Here is a 20,723-nt window from a genome sequence, read left to right as displayed (position 1 = left end):
AATTTAAAACAGAAATAGACAGTTTCCTAGAAGTAAAGGGAATTAAGAGTTACGGGGAGCGGGCAGGAATTTGGACATGAGTCTAGGTTCGGATCGGACATGGCCCTGTGGGTAGCGGAGCGGGCCCAGTGGCCGTGTAGCCTGATCCTGCTCCTATTTCGTGTGTCTAATTCTGTTAGATTCAGGAGATGGTTCTGTGATACAGGTAGACTATCCTTTATCCGAAAACCTCGGGACCAGCCGAGTTTCGGATAAAGGAGAATTTCGGATTTCGGAAGGTGGGTCGGCGGGGGGTCGTGCGCACGACTTACCCTTTATCCGAACTTCCGCAACCGGAACCCTCTAAAAACCGAAGGTTTTTTCGTTCAGCGTAAGTCGTACGCATGACTTACGCTGAACGAAAAAACCTTCGGTTTTTAGAGGGTTTCGGTTTTCGGAAGTCCGGATAAAGGGTAGTCTACCTGTAGTAGATTGGCGGTTAGGATCAGATCAGCCATGATCTTATTGAATGGCGGAGCAGGCTCGAGGGGCCGATTGGCCTACTCCTGCTCCTATTTCTTATGTTCTAAGTCAGAGAAACGGAGAGTTGGGGGCTTGTAGGGCTGGAGCAGGTTGGAGATAAGCAGGGTAGGGGGGCAGGGTGTCGAGGCCGTGCAGGGATTTTAATACAGGGATTAGAATTTTCAATTTGATGCACTACCAGGAGCCAATGTAGGACAGCGAGGTGAGAGCTGACGGGTGAGCAGGGATAGGATATGGGCAGCAGAGTTTAAATGAGCTGAAGTTTACCGAGGGTGGAAGGTCGTCCAGGAGAGCAATGGAATAGTTGAATCTGGAGGTTTACAAAGGCATGGATGAATGTTTCTGCAGCAGATGGGCTTAGGCAGGGGTGGAGGCGAGCCATGTTACAGAGACAGAAGTAGGCGGTCTTTGGGACAGAGATGATATGGTGTCAGAAACTCATCTCGTGGTTGAACAGGATTCCGAGGTTGTGAACAGTCTGGTTCAGCCTGAGACAGTAGTCAGCGAGTGGGATGTAATGGGTAGCAAGGGTATGGAGTCTTGAAAACCACCTGATAAACCTTTCTTGGAACATGGTGTTGCTGCTTTAGGATATTTTGGAAACACTTGGCTATCTTTGTGTTTCTGTAAGTTAAAAAAAAAATTCCACTCCTTTTTGCCAATATTCTTCCCTCATGAAGGCACTGGTTTCTTGCCATGGTATGGGTTGACAGTTGCTTCCTTCCTTCCCAATCTTGATGCATGATCCTGGTTAGCGAGTGTCAAGGCCACTTCTGTCCTCACTATTCACATTTCCTGCAAGGCTCACTGGATATCAATAAGTGGTGGAAATTTTTGCCATTTTGCGCTCACTAGCCAAGGGGTACTAACAGTAGCTCCTCTACTGCTGTGCTCCTGAGATCTGGTAACTTGGCATAGAACAGGGCTACGCAGAGACACTCTGGCTGCAAAATTCGTCTCCTTTGCACCTGCCATTAGCGCCTATGGGGATCGCTAATGGGGCGCAAAGGACTTATCGCCCAGGTTGGGGGGATCCCGAGAAATTCGGCGGGGCGCTGCTGAGACGCTACCCGATAGCGGCGTGCCTCCACTGGTAGTGCCCTGGCCGATGCGCCACCGGCGATGATGTCATTGCTGTATGCTGCAACCCCTTAGCGGCCCGTGGCAGAAATTCAGCTGCACCCTGCGGGCGATGTTAGTGCCAGTCTTGCAGGTCGCGAACCTGGCGACCTCCGCACGCGAGGCAATATTTAAAGGGGAGGTGCGGCCGCGACCCGCGCCACCATTTAATTTTTTTGGACGACCTCCAGGTCGGCCCTCCGTGGCAGGCCATGGCGTGGTCCTGGCCGCCATCGCACAGCCTTCACCGCGACTAGTGTGGGCCATTGGAGGCCCTGCAGAGTGCGCAGCGGCCCTCCCCTTTAACTGAAGGGGTGGGGTGTTGAAATGCGGCATCACCTCGGTTACTGCCCCACCAGAAAGTGGCGTGCCCATGATTGCGCTCCGCCACTTCCTGTGCAGGGCGGTACTTCCGTGCCTGCCGTTAAATGTCCGCCTTAACTCGGTTAAACGGGGCGTAACCAAATTTTGCGCCCTCTGTGTCTTAGCCAGATGAGCTATTGGGATATGCTACCATGTTTTGCAGCTAATTCAAACACAGTGTAAGTAATCAGAGTCTAAAAGCATTGATGTGTTGGAAAAGTAACCTTGCAATTAACTATCTGAAATTACTTTGAGTGAACAACTGTTTCCTTTTGCAATGTCAAGTTTAAATACAATAACAAAGTTTTGTTTGGTCTAAACAGAGATTGGTCTATTTTACAGCCGATAGACTTACAACACAAACTGCTTTACAGATCTTGGAAATAGAAAACAAAAACTGTAAAGTTAAAACCTGGGAATTTTAGCACTCAGTGGTGGCCAATTTCAAGTCTGTTGTTCTTCCTCTTCTCCCCTACCCTCCAAAAAACATGACAAAAGCAGAAGCTCTCAAAAATTTTGAAATTACGTTATCAATATCATGGATGAAAGTTGTAAAAAGGAAATGTAGAACTCAATATTTTGATTTTCCCTCTATGTCCCAACAGTCCCATTGCGTGGTGCTGCAATAAAACAATTGATGCCAATTGTGACAGGAATGTTATTGGTATCATAACCTCTGAAGATTGAAAAAATTCAGTCCTATCAGATGACATCATGAGTTATTGCAATTTTACTTTTATGGCTGTGCGATGTGTAACACAGCAATTACTGAGCAAAGACCTCTGGATCTTCACTTTAAAAAAATAAAACAACACAAACTCACCATCATCACATCTAGCCTTATTTTGGGGATGGAATTAAAGTTCCCAGCTTTCATTTGTTGCTGTTCTTTAAGTCTTTGTTGATTGGACACTCTGCTTCTATATTTTTGGTAGAAGCGGGGCTTGGTTGTAAAACTGAGGAGCTTGAGCAATTTCTCTTTTTGTGACCAATGATGTTGTGATTTTGCAGAATGACAAATTGCCATGACATGCTGGAGTGAGGGCTGAGCTTCTTCATGGGTTATCTTTTTTCATTACCATCTAAGTGTCTTTTCTCAACCTCAACTCGTCCAAAATAACTGATTATTAGGTGGAAGGATTACCTATGTACTGAGGCTCTAACCTCAAAAATCAGGAAAAATATGGTAATGAAGCAACAAAATTAAAATAAGCAGATATTCTTTCATCATTCTGCTTCATTGAAAACCAACTGCAACATGATAACTTACTGGACCTCTACTCCATGAACTTGGAGCCATTAACCAATACTGAGACCGCGCCCCCCCCCCCACCACCCCCCACCCAACTACCAAGGAAGATATACTGTAAAAAGCGGGATTGAGGAAATTCTGTAGCAAATACATAAATTAAAAAGTTGAGCTGAAGAGGCTCACAACAGAAGAAAAGCAGATGTAGGAACTGACAGAAGTCACAAGGTTGAAGCAAACGTAAGAGTAAAGACCTGCGCTAAGTGGAGAGAAAACCCCCTGAATTACCAGAATCTTGGTGAGAACTGAAGGTCCACAGAGCAGTCCTACCAGATGAGATCATGAGTTAATGCAATTTTACTTTAATAGCTGCCGCTATGTGTAACGTGATAATTACCTGTGGATCCTCACTTCAAAAAAATTAAGTAAACAAATTCATGATCACTATTTTGGGGAGAGATTTAACATTCCTAATTTTCACTTGAGCATCCTTTGTTGTTATTAAGTCTTCTTGCAAAATATTGGGTGGGATTTTGCAGTCAGCGGCGAATGAACTTGCCCATAGACTTTTTATGGGCTTTTGCAATGGAAGTTCCTGCCAGCCACTACTGAAAAAGTGCAGCTACAGGGCATCTGGCACCTGTGTGAACAGGGCAAGCAACTCTGTATCTGCTTAACCAATCAGACTGAAGAATTGTTGATGAGCAGTACAGAGTCTGAACCAGAAAGTGTCAGTTACAATATTTAATACTATGTCAAATCAGGTACAGAAAGCAAAATAGAGAGGGAAAGGAAGATGGTATTAAGAGAGAGAGATAAAAGGGATGGAAAGAAAAAGTTAAGAAAAATATTTAAATGTTTTTGTTTTTATAAATCTTTAACAATAATTAAAATCTGAAGAAACGAGACTCCACACTTGTAAAAGTTAATTGTCAGTGCCAGAGAGGTTGTTTGGCAGTAATTAAGACGTATTACGCTGTTAAAAGGGTACGTACACTGGAATGAACAAGCCCTAACCTTTTCTGGCAAGTATAGTTCGTACTTATCAGGTGAGTACAGTAACTTCACCCTGTTCCATGTATTTTAATGGTGAGTCTCGCGGCGAGATACCGTTATCGTGCAGCTTTTGGAGGAACAGGACATATCGGTCAGCAACTTCTGGATTTACGCGTTTAACTGCACATGTGTGGTCACCGGAAGTTGTTGTCTGATTTATACGTTAGTAACAGTGAGCGCCGTTAGCCTCACCATTATCTTTACTGCAAAATCCAGGCCATTTTTTCCAAAATTCACGGACTTCCACAGGCATTGTCCTCTTATGGGCCAGAAAAGGGACAACAAACCTTTCCTCTAAAAACCTGGCATGGGGAACAGTTCAGAGCAGTGTTGTTATAAATGATCTGATTCAACAAGACTTATATCAAAGGTGCACTCGAAGAGGGTGATTTAACATTAAAGGAAGCCGATTAACCTTCTTCCAAGCCCACGCAACAGAGCTGATGGTGCACAGATATAGACATGATCGTCCACAAAAGAAACATAAAAATGGACAGCTTAACAAACCTGCGCAACTGAGGATCAAGCACACTCCTAGGTATTTCTTACAAATGTCATGTGCCTAGAGGAATTTTTAAGCAGGAATTTTCTGGTATTAAATGGATTTTTTGGTGTTAAAAAGTCATCAACATCTTTTTCTCTCAGGCAGCAGCAATTCATTAGAAATTTTACCTGCTGAACTTTATCTTTTTAGGAAATATCTCTAATGGAATGATGTCTGACATCATTATCAGATTAACAGAGCTGGGATAACTTTCAGAATGAATAGCAATGGGTCAGGATCAGTTTTACTATGACAATAACTGTAATTAAGATACAACCGTCTCTAAAATATGTCCTTGTTATTACCCTCTAATTTAGATTTTTCTTTTCATTTTAGCTTATCAATTGAAATAGCTTAGGTTGTAGTTATACCATTTTGCGTTCATGTGAAGTGGTTTTGAAAGCGCATCAACACAAAAGTAGCACTATAACTTAGGAGTCAGATTTCAGTCTGCCTCCTGAATGCACTACAGCACGAGCAGTGAGACATGCTCCAGTAAATAGTCTCACACTACTTGTTGGAGTTAGTATAACTCCAACTCAATGTGATGCTGTAGTTTAAAAGTACCCAGGTGATCTATGGCATGCCGGTAGAAAGCAGGAACCCTGATCCGAGGTTCCACACTTCTTCAAAAATCAGTTACTGAACATTTGTGAAAAGTGGCAAAAATTGTTGATTTTTGCTTGGTATGGTAATTAATGAGGAATTCATGTAGGTTGCCTCAGAGGCAAATAGAAAAGTGATTATTCCAGACCTGGTATTGGTGACTTCCCTCCAGGTAAGCTGCATGTGTGGACATTTGGTAGGGACAAGTCTGGGCTTGGTGCTATTGCCCCAATGGTCCAACAGCCTGAAGAGACTTAATGGGTAATCTTACATGTCTGTGCTGTTGGGGAAGCCTTGCCTGCCAACAGCACAAATCAGAAATTCGGAAGTGTATTGCGTATGACTTTCCAACTATTATAGGTTGGGAATTACATTCTATGCTCACGTATGAAGCATGAGCATTTGGGAGTGGCTTCAGAGGGCTGTCAGGGCACATAGCATCAGTCACAATCTTCAGGAGAAGAGAGCAGAAAAGGAGGCGTGGGAAATCGGAAAAGAAAAAAGTATGGTAGAAGCAGAACAGTTATGGAAAGGACAAGGAACAATCAAACTTAAAAATATTCAACTGGAGGGCGGCTAATATCAGTGAGTTGAAAGGGGATCTGGCCCAGGTGGAATGGAATTAAAGATTGGCAGGTAAAACAGTAAATGAGCAATGGGAGGCCTTCAAAGAGGAGATAGTTCAGAGACAGACTAGACACATTCTCACGAGGGGGAAAGGCAGGGCATCCAGAGTTAGTACTCCGACATGGCTAAAGATATCGAGATTAAAATGAAAGAGAAAAAGGAGGCTTATGATACAGGTCAGGCTCATAATACAGTAGAGAATCAAGCTGAATACAGAAAGTACAAAGGAGAATTGATAAAGGAAGTAAGAGGACTATGAGAATAGATTAGCGGGTAACATAAAAGGGAACCCAAAAGTCTTTTATAAACATATTCCCCAGAACTTCGGGTCTCCACGGGTGAGTACGCACGGGGTACTCACCCGTAGGCCCGATGGAAGTGCTGGTTTCCTGCATGCACTGCGCATGCGTGGGAAACTGGCACTTCCGTTCCTCTGAACCAAGAGGTTCAGAGGTCGAACACGTGCGCGGGAGAGGCTGCGCGTGCGCATCAAACTTAGTTTTTTTTTACAGGTTTTTCCGTGAGGGTAAGTCTGCAGAATTTAGAAATATAAAAAACAGGCGTAAGGCCTGCTTTTTACAAGGTAAGTGGTGAATTAATTAAAATTAAAACATCTTTTCCACAGGTTTATTATTTTTAAATATTTTAAAGCAAGGTAAGTTTATTTTTAGCTCCGTTAGAATATAAAATTATTTTTTCAAAAATTTAAATTATTGTTTAAAATAGTTATTTCATGTAATTTATAGTTTATTTTAAAATGTGATTTAAGAAAATTTATTTGAAGGTTTAGTGCTATTTTTGGGCCGTAGTATTTATAAGTCTTGACAGCACTTCCTGTCAGACTTATGAATGGAGCATTCCCTGCTCCGATTGGCTGCCCATGGCCCACGTGATCCCAGGGGACGCATCGAACTAACTGCGCCCCTGGGATACGCAAGCACTGCGCGCCGGCAGCTGGACCAGGCCCCGGATCGGAATTCCACGGTGCCCTACAGCTCAACGGCCGGCGCACAAGGTAAGTGCAGGTCGGGGGCTTGCACCCGCGGGAAGCCCCCGACCCGAATTTCTGGGCCATAAATAGTAAAAGGGTAGTCAAAGGAAGGGTGGGGCCAATTAGGGACAAAAAAGGAGATCTTCTTGTGGCAGAGGACATGGCTGAGGTACTACAGGTATGAGGTTCTTGCTGCCTGTGTGGATGAGGGAAAAGTCTGCAGGGTGGATGAGCAAACTGACCACGGCACCGTGGTACGGGAGGCCATTCAAGTGGAAGGAGTGAAAAGGACTGTTGTAGTGGTAGAGTACAGTATAGTCAAGGGGATAGATATTGTTCTCTGCAGCTGCGACCAGGAGTTCCGAAGGTTGTATTGCCTGCCAGTGTGGAGAAGAACTTGGAGTGGGAGTGGGAGGATCCAGTTGTCGTGTCCACGTAGGAAACAATGACATAGGTAGAACTAGGAATGAGGTTTTGCAGAGAGAGTTTGAGGAACTAGGGCCCAAATTAAAACGCAGAACCTCAAAAGGTAATAATATCTGGATTGTTACCTGAGCTACGTGCAAATTGGCATAGGGACAACAGATCAGCGAGTTAAATGTGTGGTTCAAAGAGTGGTGTGGGAGGAAGGGGTTTCGATTCATGGGGCACTGGCACCAGTACTGGGGAAAGAGGTAGCTGTTCCGTTGGGATGGGCTCCACTTAAACCGGGCTGGGACTGGTGTCCTGGCGAATTGAGTAACTAGGGCTGTAGATAGGGCTTTAAACTAAAAAGTGGGGGGGGGGGGTCAGCTGAGGGAAAATTTAAAAATCTAAAGAGAAAAAAGTCAAGGCAATGGAGCAGTGTAGCGATTTGGGTAAAAATAAGCAGAGTCTGAAAAGGACAGATTAACGGTAATAGTGCATCAACGAATAAGGTGAAAGCAGGGAATAATGGTAAAAAATTTAAATTAACAGCTCTTTATTTGAATGCATGAAGCATTCGTAACAAGATAGACGAATTAGTGGCATAAATAGAGGTAAATGGCTTTGATTTAATAGCCATTACAGGGACATGGTTGCAAGGTGACCAAGGTTGGGAACTAAATATTCCAGGGTACTTGATGTTTTGAAAAGACAAGCAGAATGGAAAAGGAGTGCAGGGTAGCCCTGATAATTAAGGATGACATAAGGACAGTAGTGAGAAAGGATCTTGGCTCGGAAGATCAGGAAGTAGAATCAGTGTGGGTGGAGATAAGAAATAACAAGGGGCAGAAACCACTGGTGGGAGTAATTTATAGGCCCCCAAATGGTAGCTATACCGTTAGACAGGGTATTAATCAACAAATAATAGGAGTTTGTAACAAAGGTAATACAATAATCATGGGGGACTTTAATCTTCATATAGACTGGGCAAATCAAATTGGCAAAGGTAGTCTGGAGGATGAATTCATGGAATGCATTCGAGACAGTTTCCTAGAACAATACATCATGGAACCAACCAAGGAACAGGCTATGTTAGATCTTCTATTGTGTAATGAAAGAGGGTTAATTAGCAATCTCATAGTAAAGGATCCTCTGGGGAAGTGATATCATAATATGATGAATTTCACATTGAGTTTGAGAGTGAAATACTTAAATCCAAAACGAGAGTCTTAAACTTAAATAAAGTTAATTACATAGGTATGATGGGCGAGTTGGCTAAGGTGGATTGGGACATTAGATTAAAAGGTATGACAGTAGATAAGCAGTGGCAGACATTTAAAGAAATATTCCAAAATTCTCAATGAATATACATTCCATTGAGAAATAAAAACTCCATGGGAAAAGTGATCCATCCGTGGCTGGCTAATGAAGTTAAGGATAGTATTAGATTAAATGAAGAGGCTTAATATGTTGCGAAGAATAGTAGTAAGCCTGAGGATTGGGAGACATTTAGAAACCAGCAAAGGATTGGAAGATAGCAAATGTAACCCCGCTATTAAAGGAGGGAGAGAGAAAACAGGGAACTACAGGCCAGTTAGCCTGACATCAGTCATTGGAAAAATGCTGGAATCCATTATCAAGGAAGTGGTAACAGGGCACTTAAAAAATCATATTATGGCCCAGAAATTTGGGTCCCAACGCATGAGTACACACTGGGTACTCACACGTAGGCCCAATGAAAGTGCCGGTTTCGTGCATGCACTGCGCATGCGCGGGAAACCGGCACTTCCATTCACCTGAAAGAAGGGGTTGACAAGTGGAATACGTGTGCCGGAGAGGCAGCGCGTGCACATCAAACTTACGTTTTTTTCCCAGGTTTTTCCGAGAGGGTAAGTCTCCAGCAGTTACACTTTTAAAAAGCAGGAACAAGGCCTGCTTTTAACAAGGTAAGTGGTGAATTAATTAAAATTAAAACATTTTTTCCACAGGTTTATTATTTTAAATACTTTAAAGAAAGGTAAGTTTATTTTTAGCCCCGTTAGAAAATGTAATTCATTTTTTCAAAAATTTAAATTATTGTTTAAAATAGATATTTCATGTAATTTATAGTTATTTTAAAAATGTGATTTAAAAAAAAAATTTATTTGAAGTTTTAGTGATGTTTTGGGGCTTATAGTATTTATAGGTTTGACAGCTCTTCCTGTGAATTTTATGAATGGGCATTTCCCTGCTACCACTGCCCACGTGATCCCAGGGGGTGCATCGAACTAACTGCGCCCCGGGATACGCAAGCACTGCACGCCGGCAGTTGGAGGAGGCCCAGGATCCAAAAGGCATTTGACAAGGTGCCACACAAAAGATTACTGCACAAGATAAAAAATCACGGGATTGGGGGTAATATACTGGCATGGGTGGAAGATTGGCTATCTAACAGAAAACAGAGAGTTGGGATAAATGGTTCATTCTCGGGTTGGCAATCAGTAACTAGTGGTGTACCGCAGGGGTAAGTGCTGGGACCCCAACTCTTTACAATCTATATGAACGATTTGGAGGAGGGGACCAAGTGCAACGTGTCCAAGTTTGCCGACGATACAAAGATGGGAGGGAAAGCAGTGAGTGAGGAGGACATAAAAAACCTGCACAAAGACATAGACAAGCTAAGTGAGTGGGCAGAAATTTGGCAGGTGGAATATAATGTTGGAAAGTGTGAGGTTATGCACTTTGGCAGAAAAAATCAAAGAGCAAGTTATTATCTAAATGGAAAGAAACTGCAAAGTGCTACAGTACAAAGGGATCTGGGGGTCCTGATGCATGAAACACAGAAGGTTAGTATGCAGGTACAGCAGGTGATCAGGAAGGCCAATGGAATCTTGGCTTTTATTGCAAGGGGGATGGAGTATAAAAGCAGGGAAGTCTTGCTTCAGTTATACAGGCCACACCTGGAATACTGCGTACAGTTTTGGTTTCCATATTTAAGAAAAGACATACTTGTTCTCGAGGCAGTTCAGAGAAGGTTCACTTGGTTGATTCCGGAGATGAGGGGGTTGACTTATGAGGAAAGGTTGAGTAGGTTGGGCCTCTACTCATTGGAATTCAGAAGAATGAGAGGCGATCTTATCGAAACATATAAGATTGTGAGGGGGCTTGATCGGGTGGATGCGATGAGGATGTTTCCACTGATGGGTGAGACTAGAACTAGGGGGCATAATCTTATAATAAGGGGCTGCCATTTCAAAACTGAGATGAGGAGAAACTTCTTCACTCAGAGGGTAGTAATCTATGGAATTTGCTACCTCAGAGAGCTGTGGAAGCTGCGACATTAAATAAATTTAAAACGGAGATAGACAGTTTTCTAGCTGATAAGGGAATTAAGGGTTATGGGGAGCGGGCAGGGAAGTGGACGTGAGTCTAGGTTCGGATCAGCCATGATCCTATTGAATGGCGGAGCAGGCCCGAGGGGCCGTATGGCCTACTCCTGCTCCTACTTCTTATGTTCTTATGATCGGAATCCCACGCGGGCCCACAGCTCAACGGCCGGCGCGCTAGGTAAGTGCAGGTCGGGGGCTTGCACCCGCGGGAAGCCTCCGACCCGAATTTCTGGGCCAATATATTTAGGCAGAGTCAACATGGTTTTATGAAAGGGAAATCATGTTTAACAAATGTATTAGAATTTTTTGAGGATGTAACTAGCAGGGTAGATAATTCTTACGAGTACTTTGTGACATGAATCTTGTCATTCATGTGGAAATGACTTATGAATTAATACTGGGCGGCCTGCTGGTGGTGCTGTCCAGGGAGAGTATAAATACTCGGGCATGGGCCCAGCTTGCTCAGGACATTCTTTAACAGGAACTAGTGAAGGACACAACTAGATCTCCATGTTGAAAAACAGTTGATTAAAGCCTTGTTTAATACTCAGACCAAGTGCCTAGTAGTTTTCTTACGTCGCTTTGCATTTGTCTTCACTAAAGAAGAGGATGCTGCTCATGTCACAGTAAAGGAGGAGGTAGTAGAGAAATTGGTTAGGAAAAAAATAGATAAAGAGGTACTTAAAAGGTTGGCAGCGCTCAAAGTAGAAAAGTCACCCGATCTGGATGGGATGCATCCTACGTTGCCGAGGGAAATAAGGGTGGAGATAGCGAAGGCTCTGGCCACAATCTTTCAATTATCCTTAGATATGGGAACTGTGTAAGATGACTTGAGGATTGCTATTGTTTACCCCTGTTCAAAATAGGGGAGGGATTAAATTAAATGTCACTTGGAAAAATATGGGTTAATAAATGATAGCCAGCACAGATTTGTTAAAGGCAAATCGTGTTTGACTAACTTGATTGAGTTCTTTGATGAGGGTAGTGCGGTTGATGTTGAGTATATGGACTTTCAAAAGGCGTTTGACAAAATACCACGTAAGACTTGTTAGCAACATTGAAGCCTATGGGATTAAAGGGGCAGTGGCAGTGTGGATACAAAATTGGCTAAGGGACAGAAGGCAGAGAGTAGTGGTGAGCGGTTGTTTTTCAGACGGGAAGAGTTGGTATTAGGATCACTGCACTTTTTGATAATATTAATGATTTGGACTTAGGTATACAGGGTATAATTTCAAAGTTTGCAGATGACACAAAACTCAGAAATGTAGTTAACAGTAAGGATCATAGTAACAGACTTCAGGAGCACATAGACTGGTGAAATGGACAGACAGATGGCAGATGAAATTTTACGCAGAGAAATGTGAAGTGATGCATTTTGGTAGGAAGAATGAGGAGAGGCAATATAAATGAAATGGTACAATTTTAAAGGGGTGCAGGAACAGAGACACGTGGGGGTGTACTTACACAAATCTTTGATGGTGGCAGGACAGGTTGAGAAGGCTGTTAAAAAAGCATATAGGATCCTTGGCTTTATAAACAGAGGCATAGAGTACAAAAGCAAGGAAATTATGCAAAACTTTGATAAATCACTGGTTAGGTCCCAACTAGAGTATTGTGTGCAATTCTGGGCACCACACTTTGGAAGGATGTCAAGTGCTTGGAGAGGGTGCAGAGGAGATTTACTAGAATGGTACCAGGAATGGTGGACTTCATGGAGTGGCTGGAGAAGCTGGAGTTGTTCTCCTTAGAGCAGAGAAGGTTAAGGGGAGATTTGATAGAGGTGTTCAAAATTATGAATGGTTTTAGAGTAAATAAGGAGAAACAGTTTCTAGTGGCAGAGGGGTCGGTAACCAGAGGACACAAATTTAAGGTGATTGGCAAAAGAACCAGAGACGACATGAGGAAACAATTTTTTTTAACACAGCGAGTTGTTGTGATCTGGAATGCACTGCCTGACAGGGTGGTGGAAGCAGATTCAATAATAACTTTCAAAAGGGAATTGGATAAATACTTGAAGAGGAAAAATGTGCAGGGATGTGGGGAAAGAGCGGGGGAGTGGGACTAATTGGATAGCTCTCCCAAAGAACCGGCATAGGTGGGCCAAATGGCCTCCTTCTGTGCTGCATCAGTCTATGATTCTATGAACTACCACTTCCTGTTTTGAATTAGAGAATGATTTAACTCCGTTAACTCAGTTATGAATTGTTAAAATCTTATCTCTGTAATGAGAATCCGACTTTCATAGTTACATCCCATTCTAGAATTTAAGGATATAATTTAAGCTGACACTTCAGTACAGTACTGAGGGAGTGCTGCACTCTCAGAATGTGCCATCCTTCAAATGAAGTTTTAAACTGAGACCCCATCTGCCAGTTCAGGTTAAAGATCTCATGGCACTATTGGAGGAAGAGCAAGGAGTTCTCCTTCAGTCCTGGCAAACATTCCTCCCTCAACAACATGATCACCAAAAAAAAAAAATCAGGTTAACTGGTGATTTAGCTCAGAAAATGCTGGAAATACTCAGCAGGTCAGGCAACATCTGTGTCGAGAGAAACAGAGTTAACGTTTCAGGTCGATTAACTCTGTTACTCTCTCCACAGATGCTACCTGATCTGCTGAGTATTTCCAGCAGTTTGTGTTTTTATTTCAGATTTTGCATTTGTGATGTGGTCATTTATCAGGGACTACACTTCAAAAATAATTTGTCTAAAGTGGGTTGAAACATTTCTCAAAAACGTGCTAAAGTGCTACAGATACGTATGAGGTGAAAGGAAAGCGAGGCAACAAGACGGAAATGATGGGCTCTTCATATTATTAATGAAAGAGACAGTGATTTTTATTTTACTGCAAAATGCATAATTTCAAAATTACCACCAGGAATTTCCTTGGGGTTTCTCCTGCTGCGATACCTTTGGCAAAGTTATGGTGACGGAGTGAGAGAAGCCCGAAGGAAATTCCTGGAGTGCCTGTGTTTATTACATTTATTTTTGAAAGGGGACTTCAACACAGGACAATTTTACCTTCAACAATTTTCACTTTGTTCAAGAGTATGTTACTTTTTAATTCAGGAATGATGAAAACCCTTAACTATACTAATAAATAAAAAGTAGATTTCTTTTGAATGCATTCCTTGAAAGCACTTAAAAATATATATATAAAAGATAAAATACATAATTTCCTCCTTAATTCTTGAGTTATCAAATATTCATTAATAAATGAATTAATTTATTCATTCTAGAGCTCAACCTCAGAAATTCAGCAACAAATTCTTAGCAGCAGTTGATGTACACAAAAATTAAAAACCAAAATGCTGAACATACTGCAGTCATCATATGGCCGTGCGAGCAAGTGTGTGAACGCACACATGGGGGAAGCCGGGGCTCACGTGAGGACTTTGTAATTTAATAGTGAATGATCCATGAAATTCTCTTACCTGCATCTCAGGCCGTGCCAAAAGCAGGGAAATGTTTTTGCTTTCTTCACTGGTAAGCAGGGCCACAGCTTCCTCTCGGTTTTGGATCTCAATACCATTTATCTACAGAAGATACGTAAACGCAATGTAATTTACTAAAATATAATGGACCTTGCTGATTAAAGTGGTGAAAGGTAGTGATTAGCCATCAAACTGCATGCTTCCTTGGCAAATACCATTAATTAGTTTATTTCAAATGGAGCAATTACATAATGGCTTAATTAAATAAAAAGGAACACAAGCTCGTCTTTTCAGATTTAAAACAAACATTCATTCAAGAGCTCAGCCTCAGAAATTCAGCAGTAAATCCTTAGCAGCAGTTGATGTACACAAAAATTAAAAACCAAAATGATAGCACACAAAGTATATGGGATCTGATATCAGGCCCCTCCTCAGTACTACTCTATAACGAGCTACTAGGATGGACGAGTCAGCCCCCGGTGATTCACACTCTGATTTTCCCTCAGAAAGAAAAGCATAGGTGCTAGCATTGCAGTGGAGTTTAGTGTGGTATTAAAATAGCAGGAAATTACATTTTAAAGACAGCAGTAATTGTGTTAAAAAGATCACAATAATTTGGTCATCATACTTGTGAAACTGCCTAACTGCATTTCTACAACTTTAACTGAATGTAGCATACATCTGGTCAACATTAGAACAGTCTTCATTATCTCTAAATGTGTTACTATTAAACTATACAACAACTTATATTTATACAGCACCTTTAACATAATAAAAACGTTCCCAGGTGCTTCACAGGAGTGTTATCAAAAAACATGTTTTTGACACCAAGCCATATAAGATGATGTTAGGGCAGATGACCAAAAGCTTGGTCGAAGAGGTAGGTTTTAAGGAGCGTCTTAAAGGAGGAGAGACAAGTGGAGAGGCAGAGAGATTTAGGGAGGGGATTCCAGAGCTTAGGACCTATGCAGCTGAAGGCACGGCCACCAATGGTGCAGCATTTAAAATCGGGGATGTTGAAAAGGCCAGAATAGGCATAGGGCAGAGGTCTGGGGGGATTATAGGGCTGGAGGTGATTACAGAGATAAGGAGAGGTGAGCCATGGAGTGATTTGTAAACACGGATGAGAATTTTAAAATCAAGGCATTGCCTAACTGGGAGCCAATGTAGGTCAGCAAGCACAGGGGAGGTGGGTGAGCTGGACTGGGTGGGAGTTAGCACACGGGCGGCAGAGTTTTGGATGACCTCAAGTTTTTGGAGAGTAGAACTAGGGAGGCTGGCAAGGAGTGTATTGGAATTGTCAAGTCTAGAGGTGAAAAAGGCATGGTTGAGGGTTTCATAAGTTGAGGTAAGGGCGGAGACGGGCGATACTACAAAGGTGGAAATGGGCAGTTTTAGTGATAAAATGGATACGAGGTAGGAAGCTCAATTCGTGATCAAATATGACACCAAGGTGGCAAACAGAGTTGGTCAGCCTTAGACAGTTGCCGGGGAGAGAGATCGAATCAGTAGAAAGGAAACAGAGTATGTGGCGTGAACCGAAGACAATGGCTTCGGTCTTCCCGATATTTAATTGGAGAAAATTTCTACTCATCCAGTGCTGGATGTCGGACAAGCAGTCTGACAGCATAGACAGTGGAGGGATTGAGAGAGGTGGAGGAGAGGTAGAGCTGGGTATCATCAGCATACATGTGAAAACTCATGTTGTGTGGCCGAATTATGTCACCGAGGGGCAACATGTAGATGAGAAATAGGAGGAGTCCAAGGATAGATCCTTGGAGAACACCAGAGGTGACAGTGCGGGATCGGGAAGAGAAGCCATTACAGGTGAGTCTATGGTTACGGCTGGATAGATCAGAATGAAATCAGGCGTGTGCAGTCCCATCCAGCTGGACGACAGTGGAGCGGCGTTGGAGCAGAATTTTGTGGTCAACCATGTCAAAGGCTGCAGATAGGTCCTGAAGGATGAGAAGGAATAGATTATCTTTGTCACAGTCAATTAGGATGTAATTTGTAACCTTGATAAGAGCAGTTTCAGTATGGTGGCGGGGCAAAAGTCTGTTTGGAGTGATTCAAACAAGGAGTTCTGGGAAAGACAGGCACGGATTTGGGAGGCGACAACACGTTCAAGAGCTTTGGCGAGGAAAGGGAGGTTGGAGATGGGGTGATAGTTTGCAAGGATGGAGGGGTCAAGTGTTGGTTTTTTGATGAGAAGGGTGATGACGGCAGATTTGAAGGAAAGGGGGACAATACCGGAGGAGAGAGAACCGCTAACAATGTCAGCCAACATGGGAGCCAGGAATGAAAGTCGGGTTGTCAGTAATTTACAGGAAACTCTCGTTTAAACGGCACCTAAATATCCGGAATTCTCTATTAACCGGCAAAATTCTCGTTCCGAAAACAACACCTCAATAACGGCAACGTTGCCGAGTCCGAGTCTCCCGCGGTGGCCGAGTTAGTCAGTGGGAGTAGTTCTCCAAACTGCCACTACTCGGCTTCTTGGCGCTGTCGGGAGTCGGAACACCTCAAAACTCCTGTAACAGGAGTCTGACTCTCCCGTGCTGCCAGTAGTCTCTTCTGATCCGCCATTTTACAGGGGTACTGTGTGTCTCCCACGTTGCTGGTAGTCTTGGCATTGCATTATCCTCAACTGGCAGTACTGTACTTAATCAAGCATCTTCCACCATCCATTTAACACAACATTCTGTAGGTGAGTACCCAATTACTGTATACTGCACATTTCTTGATTTTTTTATTTTTCTTTGTTTAAAAATAGCCTCGGTAGATAACCCTCTCCGTCATCCGGAAATTTTGATAAACCGGCAACAGGCCGGTCCCGTCGGTGTTGGATAAAAAAGAGTTTCCAGTAGCAGGAATAGTGTTGAGATAGCAGGAGGTCGGTCTTATTGCCAAGATGTGCTTTGAAAGGGCAAGAGGAGAGAAATTATAGAAATATGCAAATTTAGGGTTAGGGCAGGGGGGAAAATGGAGTGGAAGTAAGGTCCGGTGGGCTAGGGGAAGGGAGGGAATTGAAAGCAGAAGCAGTTGAACGGATATTGTCGATCTTTTTAACAAAGAAGTCCATGAGCTCCTCGCATGTATTGCTGGAGGTGATGGACGAGGAGGCAGGGGAGGGTGGTTTGAGAAGACGATTAGTGGTGCAGAGAAGCCTGGTGCTACTTTTCAAGTCCTGGGTGATCTTAGAATAGTGGGCAGTTTTACTGATTGAGCAGAACCCGGTAGTGCTTTATATGATCTAGCCAAATCTGGTGATGGATGATTAGGCCAGTTGTCTGCCAAAGACGTTCAAGTCTGTGTGCCTTGGACTTAAGGGAGCAGAGATGAGGGGTGTACCAGGGGGAACAACTAGGGTGAGAGTGTAATGATTTTAGTTGGGGCAAGGGCATCAAAGGTGGTGCAGAGGGTCTGATTTAGTAAGTCAGTAGCTGCAGAGATGTCATGAAGAATTGTCGGCCAAAGGCTAGGTAGTTTGAATTAAAAAGTGCAGTGGTAAGGGACTTGAGGGAGAGTTTTTTCCAGGGGCGGATATGAAAAAAGTGGATTTAGGAGGGGGAAGGGGAATATGGGTAGAGATTGATGTAAGGAAATGGTTGGAGATTGCCTTATTGGTGATGGTTACGGAGGGGATAGCGAGGCCATGTGAGATGATAAGATTGAGGGAGTGTCCGTGTATATGGGTGGGGGAGTTGACATGAAGGGAGAGATTAAGGGAGGAAAGGAGGGCAGTGAACTCAGAGGAGAGGGAGCAAGAAGAGTTGAGATGGAGGTTGAGAAGTCAAAAGCAAAATACTGCAGTTGCTGGAAATCTGAAATAAAAACAGGAAATGCTGGAAATACTCAGCAAGTCAGGCAGCATCTGTGGAGAGAGAAACAGAATTAACGTTTCACGTTGATGACCCTTCGTTGAGAAGTTGCTCGGTGCAGAGGCGGAGGGAGGAAAGCAGAGAAGATATCTCATTGAGAAAATTAGTGTGGGCGATACAGAATAAGGATTTTAAAAGAGAAATGTGAGGGATGGAACAAGGTGAGATGCTCGAACCATGTTAAGATAAATTTCCGGAAAATATAAAATATACATAAATATACACACCCACATAAAAATACATTCACATACCCACGTTAGTAGAGCGAGCATAGCTTTACCTGAATTATTCGGTCCCCTTCCCTTATGCGGCCGTCTTTTGCTGCAATACTGTTGGGATCGATCTGAAAATAAACAGTATTTTTTTCTAGAGGGTAGGTGTATTGTTCACAAGTCTCTGCCATGCTGCTCTGTGACTGGCGACAGTTTACCAGTTATTATTCAGATTTTCTCATTTTTTGAGAGGAAAAAAATGCATCTGCTCTGTATCTCCTCACAATTGAGATTGGGAAGTCAATATAGAGGTAATTATGGATGCAAATCCACACCCTACAAGTTTCTGATGCCTCTTAAAATAAAGCCAGTTTTTGTTTATTTTGTACATCAGAAGTCAGATACAGATGAGAAAAATCATTTGCTGCATCTATCCAGAAACAACCTATTATCTCTCCCTCACAACATCTAAATGTTTCTTATATAATTCCAGGTGTGTTGCCTCCACTACCATACCTGGAGGTATTCCACATGGGCAATTTTAACTCTATCTCACTGGCAGAAACCGGGTGTTTGGACAGTTAAAGTCCGCCAAGTTATTTATCTGCTGGAAAGTTGTTAGGAATCCACCACTCCCAATTTTAACCTGCTCTGGAACAGACCACAAGGACACCCACCCAAAGACAGCGGGGACCTTCTTTACATATGCATTATCGAGACCCAACTGCAACTTCAAATGGTGGCCTGAACAAGGCAGTCGCTATGGCTTTCACTCCAGGTAAAGACAGCAGGAAGTGGAGCCAGGGCCAGAAGAGGCCCAATCAGGTAAGTGTCCTGCCCAGTCACCCACTATGTGTCTTAAATTACACCTGCCACTGTTTTTTCAAACAAAGTGCCAGGGCCTGACATGACACATCCAAGGATCCTGAGGGGAAAGATGGGAGGTGGAGGCGAGAAATTATTTTTCAGGGTTCTACTGAATATGCATGTGTGCTGGCTTAAATTTCTACGTTAAGTTAGATCGAGGAAATTGCGGCCCAGTATCTCAAATGGCTTGCCGCAGTGCGCTTCCTCAAAAAAGTCCAGGAGGTTTGGCAGACAGGAACTGCTCTTTTGAATCCTTGATGATTGTTACTTACTAGGTTATGTGTAATGTTTTATCTTTGGAGGTATTCTCATTTCCAGATTCCCTTTGCCCCCCAATTCCCCTTTTAACATGTTCCTTTATTTGTCTCTCCTTACTCTGTGCAGGATTTGTACAATTCATATTTCCTTTTTAATTCATTTCCAATTGATTTGTTTATCTATTTAAGGCATCCTTGTATGTTTACTCTTGTGACTTTTCAATTATTGCTTTTTTGTAGTTCAGTATATATTTGTATAGCAATCTTGTTGTACGAGGCCCCTTGGGTCAGAGCGATCATAATATGATCGAATTCTTCATTAAGATGGAGAATGAAGTAGTTGACTCAGAGACTAGGGTCCTGAATTTAAATAAAGGAAACTATGATGGTCTGAGGTGCGAGTTGGGTAGGATTGATTGGGGAATGTCACTCAAAGGGTTGACGGTGGATAGACAATGGCAAGCATTCAAAGACTGCATGGATGAACTACAGAAATTGTTCATCCCAGTTTGGCATAAAAATAAAACAAAAAAGGTGACTCAACCGTGGCTAACAAGGGAAATTAGGGATAGCATAAGATCCAAGGAGAGGACATATAAATTGGCCAGAAAAAGCAGTAAACCTGAGGATTGGGAGCAGTTTAGGATTCAACAAAGGAGGACAAAGGGATTAATTAAGAAGGGGAAAATAGAATAGGAGAGTAAGCTTTCAGGGAACATAAAAACTGACTGTAAAAGCTTTTATAGATATGTGAAGAGAAAAAGATTGGTGAAGTCAAACGTAGGTCCCTTGCAGTCAGAATCAGGGGAATTTATAATGGGTAACAAAGAAATGGCAGACCAATTAAATACATATTTTGGTTCTGTCTTCACAAAGGAGGACACAAATAACCTCCCAGAGATGTCGGGGAACATAGGGTCTGATGAAGGGGAGGAACTGAAAGAAATCAGTATTTGTAAGGAAATGGTGTTAAGGAAATTGATGGGACCGAAGGCCGATAAATCCCCAGGGCCTGATAATCTAAATCCTAGGGTCCTTAAGGAAGTGGCCCTAGAAATAGTAGATGCATTGCTGATCATCTTCCAACATTCGATGGAATCTGGAACAGTACCCATAGATTGGAGGGTAGCTAATGTTACCCCACTATTCAAAAAAGGTGGTAGGGAGAAAACGAGGAATTACAGACCGGTAAGCCTGACATCGGTAGTGGGGAAAATGCT

The 20,723-nt window shown here is 42.8% G+C and overlaps 1 protein-coding gene across 3 annotated transcripts in view; it reads right to left on the bottom strand.

The window, feature by feature from the left end:
* Positions 1-20,723, bottom strand: part of pdzrn3b (PDZ domain containing RING finger 3b) — a 512,314-nt gene that overhangs the window by 10,069 nt on the left and 481,522 nt on the right. For 2 of the 3 annotated variants that reach the window (XM_086001420.1, XM_086001421.1), the window contains 2 exons: positions 18,448-18,510; positions 14,284-14,385 (listed from right to left, as the gene is read on the bottom strand). In XM_086001420.1, coding sequence (XP_085857546.1) covers positions 14,284-14,385; positions 18,448-18,510 — 165 coding nt within the window. Of the gene's footprint in view, positions 1-12,314; positions 12,351-14,283; positions 14,386-18,447; positions 18,511-20,723 lie in introns of all 3 variants that reach the window. The other variant, XM_086001419.1, reaches the window with a different exon arrangement.

This window comes from Somniosus microcephalus, chromosome 11 (assembly GCF_052327205.1).
Source record: "Somniosus microcephalus isolate GS21.2 chromosome 11, FLI_Smic_1.0, whole genome shotgun sequence".
NCBI classification, from domain to species: Eukaryota; Metazoa; Chordata; class Chondrichthyes; order Squaliformes; family Somniosidae; genus Somniosus; species Somniosus microcephalus.
Note: the sequence above shows the minus strand (reverse complement) of the source record. Positions and strands in the feature narration are given on the sequence as shown.